Source organism: Nelumbo lutea, chromosome 1, assembly GCF_056320005.1.
Source record: "Nelumbo lutea isolate HS-2025 chromosome 1, American lotus-T2T, whole genome shotgun sequence".
Classification (NCBI taxonomy): Eukaryota; Viridiplantae; Streptophyta; class Magnoliopsida; order Proteales; family Nelumbonaceae; genus Nelumbo; species Nelumbo lutea.
In genome coordinates, this window is record NC_142684.1 from 173,618,482 (window position 1) to 173,628,102 (window position 9,621).

The following is a 9,621-nucleotide window of genomic DNA, read 5'->3' on the forward strand; positions in this document are numbered from 1 at the left end:
AAGAAATATGAGAAAATTCCCACTTTTTCATATTAATAATTATATTTAAAATATAAAATATTAATATATATCTATGGTTAGGTCGTTCAATTTTGGTCGGTTTACAAATGGCTAAAGTGGAACTGATCCATCTTGGTTGAATTGGGAATTTTTTTAACCAAAGCCAACCTAAAATACTAGAAAACCGACCAACTTGGGTCAGGTTAATTGGGTTGGTTGGTTTCATCAGTTTGATAAATAAACCTAATTGAAATTAATTATTATTATTATTATTATTATTGTATTATAAAACATTTATTAAAAGTAATATATAAAATATGAATAATTATTAATTATTTAAAAAGTTAAAAATATAAAACAATTGTATACTATTATGTGTTTCTATTAGGGTCATTTATTAAAACACACTTTTAGGGATGACAACTTCCCCATCCCCGTCGGGGACCTGACTTCCCCGACCCAATGGGGATAGGATGGGGATTGTTTTGGCAGGGCGGGGGCGGGGATGAGGATTAATAGTAATCCCCGATCGAGGTTGGGGTCGGGGATGGGGATTGAGGTCCAACTAAATGTAATTTTATTAAATCTTTCAATCAACAATAATAGAAATTTACCATGTGGTTGATACTCAATATATCATTTTGATCATTTCTATCATCAAATTGAATATTGGGTTGACGGGGACAGTATTTTCAAAACTAGATCAAACCAGATGGTTAGACCAAAAAAATTGGGAACCGGACACTGTTTCACCTCACAACCGCTTTTTGTCCAAAAACTATTTATTTGGTTAGCGAACTGTTGACTTGAGCAGTCGAACCATCAACCTAGACAACAGTTTATGTCCTTTTTTTGTTTTTCTAATTTTTTTGTCAAACATGTCATCAATTTGGACCGAACAGTCGAACCGTTTGACCCCATAACGGTTCCCTATCCTGTCTAATTTTAAAAACCTTGGATGGGGAGCGGGTAACTTGCCTTGAGCTTGGCTTGGTGTGTAGCATGGCCTGGCCCAAGGCCCAGCCCATGGACCTGCCCAACCCACGGCATGGCACGGGCCCGTGCCAAACCGACCCCCCAAATTATCCTAGAGGAGGGAGGCATGGCTCGGGACGCCTCGTGGACCAGCATGGCACGAATTGCACTTTGTGCGGGCCACATGTGAGTCGTGTCGTGCTGACCCAGCACAACCCAATTTACACCTCAACTTGAACCCACCCAATATTGGGGACGTGGCAGGGAAATTCGAGGATCTTCGGAGTGGAGTGCCTTGCCCCTGAACTCGCCCGACATTGAGGAGTGGTTACCTTGCCCTGAACCCTCGTGACATTGGGGACAGTGCGAGGATAGGGTAAAGTGTCTTGACTATGGGGCACGGAAAGGGATGGAGTACCCTACCCTAAACCCACCCCGTTGTCATTCCTATATAATTGTTAATTATTAGTGGAATTAATAAAAATGTTAGCTTTTATAATTATTTTCATTTATTTAAAGTTAATCAAAATTTCATTTAAAAATAATAAAAAGAATAAAATTTATTAAAATTACTACCAATTATTAATAAAACTAAATTTATTAAAAATATTTATTCATATTCAATTAAAAATAATTATTTTTATAAAACAATATTAAATGAAAAATAAAATTATTAAATCTTTCGGATTTTCCCATGCATCACACGGGTCCCTGCTAGTATATTATTAAAAAATATCAATTAATCAGAACTGCATAATATGACAATGGGGACAAAGATGTAATGTGCAATAACCGTGAATTGACTGAATTCTACACCATCATCCATATCCAGACCAAGATGGTATACAATTTTAGCCTTCTAAAGGTTAAGTGTAGCAAGTGAAGAACATAATTTGGAGAGGATGATAAATAAGAAGACCCTCTATCTTTATCAATTTTAATTGAATTTTGTGGACCAAAATAATGGTTGGATCCTGCACCAACCAACTATAACTTCTGTATTTGCAAAACAGGGCCCAGACTCCCCCAGTCGGATCTAGACATATACAGACTGAATTATATGGGCAGTTTGATCCACTGTCAGCCTACTAGAGTCTAGACTAATCTCATCAAGAGATAACCTCATCTCACCAGACGGTCCAAACCCACATTCTACCCTCATCAATATAGAGTTGATATATCAATCATGGTAAAACTAGAGGCTTCCGTAGTGCAAAATCCACAAAGATTAAAGAAAGTGTATGTGGTGCCCGAGGGCCTCCTGGGTTTGCTCGGAAGGGCCCAACTGGTGTGTCTAGGTCAAAGGCCCAAATGAGTTAATGAGGGCCCCATAAAGAAACACAAGACATATCAAACCCATCAAACTTTTTGTTTTCATTTTGTAATTTTCCTTTTCCTTTGAATATATAATGGACTTGGATCCAACCCAACAGATCCACTAGATTTAGAACAATGCACCACCCACATAGCATAATAATTCCCACTTCACAACCCAAATTTAAAACAGTACAACTTTGAAATTAATACTGCTAAATCAAACATGTCTAGCTATGCGTGCTAATTGGGTTAAAGTAACTACTTGTCCAGTCCACAAACAAAAACAAATAAAATAAATAGAAGTTGGGAACCGATCATAAACTATAACCCAAGTTCTACATTTCTGTGCTTGTCGTCGTCGTCACCATCACCCATCATGAATCTCTTCCAATACCAGTGTTTCTTCCAAACCCTGTCGACCATGACATCAATGGGTACCTTCTTGGTCTCCGGCAAGAGAAAGAGCACAAATAAACCCATGACCACGATCCACCCAGCAAAGAAGAAGAAGATAGCAGCCCGCATACGACACAACATGGACAAGAATGCTTGCGCGATAACGAATGTGAAGAGCATGTTGGAGCTAACTGCAAAAGCAAACCCTGCTGTTCTGGTCTCCACGGGGAAGGTTTCACTTGGAATCAACCAACCCAGAGGTCCCCATGACCATGCGAACCCCATTACATAAAAACACACTAGAAACACCACCACAAACGATTCCCCTCGTCCAAGTGTGTCTGCATATGTTTTCAAGTGCGCTTCTAGGAGACCCCCTATTATGCTCTACATCACACACACACATACACACAATCCTGATCAGCTGGTCGGTCGTTTAATCTAACAAAAATGTCTATAAACTATATTTATTGGGTATTATATCAATATACCTGTGCAATGAGCATCTGGACGCAAGCTTCAAGAAGTAAAACTCTCCTTCCGCACCTATCTACCAGTACAATTGAGACAATGGTGCTTAATACGTTCACAAGCCCAGTGATGACCGAGGAGAACAATGAAGCATCGTTCTTGAAGCCGACGGACTGGAATAGTACCGGAGCGTAGAACATTATAGCATTAATTCCTGTTAACTGTTGAAACACCTGCAACAGAATGCCAATGACCAGCGGAGGTCGGTTTGAGCGAGACATGAGCTTTCTGAATGGATGCTTCACTTGTTGGGCCTTCTCTGCAGCAATTACAATTTGATCGAACTCAGCATCAACATCCACAACACCCCTCACCTTCTCAAGTGTTGCTTTCCCCTTTTCAAGCTGCTGACGCTGTATGAGGCTGGTGGGAGTCTCAGTAATGAAGAAGGAACCCAATAATAAAACAGAGGCTGGTACGCCTGCAATACCCAAAGATACTCTCCAGCCTGAAGGGTGCATCTTCGAAGTGAAGTAGTTTACTAGATTTGCAATAAAAATCCCGATTGTAACGAAGAGTTGGAACATTATGTTCACTGCACCCCTTACTTTGACTGGGGCTACTTCAGACAAGTATAGAGGAACTGCCTGCAAAAGTCATGAAGAAGCCATTGCAGATAAGTGTTCATAAAGAGGTTGGGATCAGGTCTTTCCAACTTGTATAACAGCTGAAGATGATCTACTGATACTAAATCTGTTAAAAACAAAAGAGAAAATTATGTAACTGTTCGTGTATACCTCATTACAAAACCCAACCCCAATGCCAAGAAGAATCCTCCCTAGGATTAGCATCAACAGGTTTTCTGCTGCCGCATTTAAGATGGCTCCGATGAGGAAGAAGATTGATCCGAGCATCATTGCTGGCCTCCGCCCAAGTATGGAACATACCTTCGATGCAACAAAGCTGGAGAGGAGAGCAGCAAGGTATAAAGAAGATGTGAAAAGCTGAAGATATTGATTATCATATTTGCAGTAGTTATCCTCGTGGACTTGAAGTTTCCTTCTATAAACGGTCGGGAAGAATTTTTCCAAGAAGTCATCCATAGATGTCACCCCACCTAAAACCAAGACAAAACCAAGGGGGGGAGGGGGCATATGATTAGTTTTATTCTCATTCAATTAGGCTGTGTTTGGTTCGAAAGAAAAAGTAGGGAAAGGTAGGGAAACCTTTACAAACCATGTATAGGTTTCCCTATCTTTCCCTTCCTTTCCCTACCTTTTCCTTCAAACCAAACATAGTATAGGGGAGCAGAGTGAGAGAGAGAAAAGATGGATTTGTGTTATTTAATGACCCTAATTTACAGAATCATATCATATCAGAGAATCCAATCCCAAGCCTCTTCAATTTTTGATAAATTTGGACTTTATCTTGATAAACCAAAATGTTTCTCAGATTCAGAACTATGTAGAATGCTCAGCACAATGATATTAAAACAAACAGAATTTGCAGTAAATCACTAAGGGGACGTTCTTTTATTGGATTTTGAGAGGGGGAAAGTTGGTCAATGGGAAATCCCATTGATCAAGAATCCCATGTTTTTTTTTTGTTTTTTTCAGATTAATGTGGGGATTATGGAAAGTTTGATTTCCTGTGGATCGTCTCCTAGGTGGGTAAATAACTTTCTCACCTGGAGAAAAGTTTTCCACACTTGAATGAGACAAAAATAACTCTTGTAATAATGGATTTTTATGGCTAAAATAGTAATTTTCTTCTTTTTTACTTGGATAATAAAAAAAATGGATAAATACACTTACCTGGGTAAGTATTTCTTAGGAAAAATTACCTAGGTAATTGCATTTACCCGGATAAATAACTTACTGAAAAACGAACAAGGCCCACATTGTAAATAAAAGCTTTAATTGAGAATGGGAGGAGTAAGGGTCGAAAAAAGGCATTTTCTGAGGAAAAACCAAATAACCCATAAGTATCGAGATGGCCAGTTTGCTGCTAAACCTAGAGTAGACCCCATATGGCCATCTCACTCTTTACATAGTCCCTTTTTTTGAGTGGGAAGCCTAGGCACATGTCTTAGGAAGAAGACAATTGATCCATAAATCTGTATATATATATGCTCACACATAGGAATATAAGAAGAAATATAAGAAAGAAACATATGCATTAATGATTTTTTTGGAAACATATGCAGTAATGATTTTTTTTTCTTTTGCCAAAATAATTAATGCTAATTAACCATTGGGATTTGGGGCTCGTGGGAATAACTCCGATGAGCACCGCCATCTCATCATCCACAAGGGTGTCAATGGACCTGTTTTGGATTTGGCCCTAGTATGGTGGCGCCTGTTATGATGGATTGGAGACCGGATTTGATAGGCACATCAAAGTAAACATGTTAAATGAGCACTTGATAAATATTTTGACAACTGTCAAAAGTGGGTATTAATATTTTTCAAAAGTGGGGTGAGGGCAATTTAAAGGACAAGTGTCAAAAAAATTTTCAAGTACTCATTGAACGTGCTTACAACTTCGTGCCTACCTCATCCGAATACGATTGATTGACTGTGAACCCTATTAAGGGTGTCAATGGACCGATTTTGGATTGGACCCATCCAGTCTAAAATCAATTTGGACGGATTGGACAGACCAACAAGACATATTGGATTGGACCAATCCGGTTTGAAATATTTATTAAATTGAATTGAAGTTGGTCCATCTGTAACAAATTTATATGGATTGGGTTGGACTAAGCCAATATCTGATTCATTGATATAAGATAAGAATATATGTGTCAATGGACCAGGTTTGCAATAAATCAATCTAAATCAAAATGAATTTGAACAAAATAGTCAATTCAGACATTAAATTGGACCAGTCCAAATTGATCCAAAAAATTCATTGGATTGGATTGAAACTAGTCATTTATAAAGGACTCACATTAGACTAGATCAGATTGGACCAAATCCAGTCCAATTGACATCCCTAAACCCTACCGTCTTGAAATAGTACGAGGGCAGACAGTTTTGGAGAAGAAACAGAATTTTTGGTTGATACTCGTACACCCAGCAATACTATCATATATGCTAGTGATGATATTATATATATATATTCAGATCTATAGTTCTATATATTAAACCGTACCGTCTTGAAATAGTATGAGGGCAGACAGTTTTGGAGAAGAAACAGAATTTTTGGTTGATACTCGTACACCCAGCAATACTATCATATATGCTAGTGATGATATTATATATATATATTCAGATCTATAGTTCTATATATTAAACCGTACCGTCTTGAAATAGTATGAGGGCAGACAGTTTTGGAGAAGAAACTGAATTTTTGGTTGCTACTCGTACACACAGCAATAATATATTAAAAAAAAAAAAAAAAAAAAAAAAAAAACGAATTGATGGATTATGGAGGGAATACAATCAATTGTTTCGAGAATCCACGCAAGAATTATCCACCTACATTACCACTGCTATTTTATTATGGTAAGGTCATTTAATTAGTTCCTTGGCTCTCCCTTTCACTTAGGAAGGTTTCTTAATTTCTTTTTTGAGAAAGAGAGTAACTATAGAATTAGGAAGGTTTCTTAGTTAGATCTATCGTATACGTATCTTCTAACAAATCCAAAAACACTAAAATCGTATATTATCCATTTTTATTTCTTCCCAAGAGTATGAGTAGGAGTAGGACTGCTAGGAAGTTGAGAGAGCGGATCCTCTGGATCAACACCGTCCAATATCCAACAAATCTTTCCAAATAATGAAGAGAGAGAAAGAGAGATTATTGGATAAGACTCCAATTAAAGGAGATTACATTTTTCTTAAACAAGAGTCAAGAAAGAAGGTGCAAAATAAATCCGCCGGTACAAATGGGGATTTGCAATTTGCAGTGATGAAGGGAAGACCCATCACGTAGGGTTTTTAGGATTAATTAGGAAGACCCCATTTCAAGTTTCCGCTGTCTAACATCTTCATCTGGATCATCTTCACCCATGTACCTTCTCCAGTACCAGTGTTGCTTCCAAACTCTTTTGGTCATCTGATCCACAGGAATGCTCTTTGTCTCAGGCAACAGGAAGAAGGCAAATAAGCCCATGATCAGTATCCACACGGCAAAGAAGAAGAAGATGCCAGCTTGCATGGTGCACAACATGGACAAGAAAGCCTGTGCTATGATGAAGGTACAGAGCATGTTGGAGCTCACAGCGAAGGCAAATCCTGATGTTCTTGTCTCCAGAGGGAAGGTTTCGCTTGGAATCAACCATCCCAAAGGTCCCCACGACCATGCAAAGCTCATAACGAATAAGCAAACTAGTACCACTACAATGGCTGCTTCAGTGCGTCCAAGGCTGCCTGTAGCCGATAAGTCCATCGTTAGAATGGCCCCAATTATAGCCTGCAAGTGAACATATCGAAAACAAATCCTACGTCAGAAAACAAATGTGATTATGTGAATGTGATACCACTAGATCTTTTCTCTATCCTTTCGGTTATATGTATGAATTAATCATATTTCATTGATAAAATGTTGAATTTGATAATCATATCGGCCGGGTGGATCACCTGTGTAATGAACATTTGAACTGATGCTTGAAGGAGCAGAACCCTCCTGCCGGCCCTGTCAACCAAGTAGATGGAAACCATCGTGCTTAACACATTCACAAGGCCTGTGATGACCGATGAGAGCAATGAAGCGTCGTTCTTGAATCCGACCGTCTGAAAGAGAACGGGTGCGTAGAACATTATAGCGTTGATTCCAGTGAACTGTTGAAAGATCTGTAAGAGTATAGCAATGACCAATGGTGGCCGACTAGAGCGCTTCATGAGCTTCTTGTATGGACTCTTGACCTGTCGGGCCATATCGCTAGCAGCTAGAATCTGATCAAACTCATCATCAACGTTGTCAGTACCTCTGATCTTCTTTAGCGTCTCTTTCCCCTCTTCGAATCTCTCACGCTCGATGAGGCTGGTGGGGGTCTCTGTTATGACCAAAGAACCCAAGCACAGAATAATAGCTGGTACACCTGTCAGGCCCAACGAGATTCTCCATCCGTAAGGGTGGACATTCGACATGAAGTAGTTAACCAGGTTTGCAATCAAGATGCCGATTGTTATCAAGAGTTGGAAGAGGATGTTGAGCGCCCCACGGATTCTGGCGGGAGCAATTTCTGAGAGGAATAGAGGAACTGCCTGCAAATTTTATGGGTTGATTATCTTCGTAAATATATATTAGCTATACTCACTCACTGACCGACTCTTCGGCTCGATCGCTAGCTCTGCAAACTCATGCAGCCGAGAAGCCGATCGACGGATTGCTTCGGTCTTTCAATTGAAATAAAAATAATCAATATTGGCAAATTAATTAATTAGAGGAGATAACCTGATTAGCAAATCCAACACCGAAGCCGAGAGAAATCCTTCCAATAATTAACATGGCGATATTTGCACCAGCTGCATTCAGAACGACTCCTATCAAAACGAACAAGGACGCAATCATGATGGTGGGCCTCCGTCCATATCTTGTGCACACTTCGGAAGCAATGAAGCTCGCTACAAGGGCAGCAAGGTACAAGGATGACGTGAAGAGCTGAAGGTACAGGTCATCATATTTGCAGTAGTTGTTTTCTTGAACACTCTTTTTCCTACGATATACAGCTGGGAAGAATTCTTCCAAGAAATCATCCATAGACGATACTCCACCTGTAATCCAATTAAAAAATATACATAAATTAACACAACATAATGCATCTACTCAGAAATGAATATAATAAAGTTTACAGATCATAAATCATTAATTTTTAGCTCCTTAATTTAATTCTTCCACTTCCTTAATTTTTAACTAATTAAGCGATGACTGATGATATCACTTGATCGATTAAGCGATGACTGATGATTTATACTTACCTGAAATTCCAATGTCGTAACCGAACACTAAACCTCCAAAGGCTGCAATAATTGCACATAGGATCACATAGAACGTCAACTTCCCTTCGAACTCCTGAAATTCCCCGCCGCTTACAACTATCACCGCTGGCATGTTTGCTTCTCTATAAACCAACCAATCTCCTTCAGAAAAGAAAAGAATAAGAAAGTTCTGAAAGTGTGTGCATGAATGTATTGCGCATATATTCAATTTAAAAACACAGTTTTGGATCGGAGATGGGAATTGAAGGATTTATAAATTTACTAATCATAGAAGAACAACAATACCAAATTTGAGAGAGTAAAAAACAGTTTATGAGAATTCAACAGGGATGTCAAAAGCGGTACAGAAGGGGTCATTCCTTGTTCGTAGGTCTCTCGTTGTTTTGAGTTCTTATGTATCAGCATTTGACCCGGGGGGATTTTGATTTTGGGAGATAGGTTCCTTAATGCACGGCTCAATGTGTATGCATGACTGTATGCGAGATTGATGTGAGCAGCTCTATGAGGATTATTG

At 38.9% G+C, this 9,621-nt stretch overlaps 2 protein-coding genes across 2 annotated transcripts; both read right to left on the minus strand.

Annotated features, from left to right (window-relative positions):
* Positions 1-2,340: 2,340 nt before the first annotated feature.
* On the minus strand, positions 2,341-4,276 carry LOC148879272 (sugar transport protein 8-like). Its single transcript, XM_088966114.1, has 3 exons — positions 3,957-4,276; positions 3,180-3,806; positions 2,341-3,075 (listed from the first exon to the last, which is right to left on the minus strand). The coding sequence occupies exons 1-3, from the start codon at positions 4,260-4,262 to the stop codon at positions 2,614-2,616; spliced, it is 1,395 nt and encodes a 464-aa protein (XP_088822240.1). The 5' UTR covers positions 4,263-4,276; the 3' UTR covers positions 2,341-2,613.
* Positions 4,277-6,932: 2,656 nt separating this feature from the next.
* Positions 6,933-9,394, minus strand: LOC148879273 (sugar transport protein 8-like). The gene is made up of 4 exons (XM_088960764.1): positions 9,087-9,394; positions 8,563-8,882; positions 7,746-8,372; positions 6,933-7,578 (listed from the first exon to the last, which is right to left on the minus strand). Exons 1-4 carry the CDS (start codon positions 9,217-9,219, stop codon positions 7,114-7,116), a joined length of 1,545 nt encoding a protein of 514 aa, XP_088816890.1. The 5' UTR covers positions 9,220-9,394; the 3' UTR covers positions 6,933-7,113.
* Positions 9,395-9,621: the final 227 nt, after the last annotated feature.

Excerpts from the sequence above, each read along its gene's own strand:
- LOC148879272 (XM_088966114.1), bottom strand. The coding sequence starts at position 4,262 with ATGGATGACTTCTTGGAAAAATTCTTCCCGACCGTTTATAGAAGGAAA. Across the intron at positions 3,807-3,956 it reads GGGTTGGGTTTTGTAATGAG|GCAGTTCCTCTATACTTGTC; the intron begins GTATACACGAAC and ends TGACTTTTGCAG. Across the intron at positions 3,076-3,179 it reads TCCAGATGCTCATTGCACAG|AGCATAATAGGGGGTCTCCT; the intron begins GTATATTGATAT and ends TGTGTGATGTAG.
- LOC148879273 (XM_088960764.1), bottom strand. The coding sequence starts at position 9,219 with ATGCCAGCGGTGATAGTTGTAAGCGGCGGGGAATTTCAGGAGTTCGAA. Across the intron at positions 8,883-9,086 it reads TTACGACATTGGAATTTCAG|GTGGAGTATCGTCTATGGAT; the intron begins GTAAGTATAAAT and ends ATTGGATTACAG. Across the intron at positions 7,579-7,745 it reads TTCAAATGTTCATTACACAG|GCTATAATTGGGGCCATTCT; the intron begins GTGATCCACCCG and ends GTTCACTTGCAG.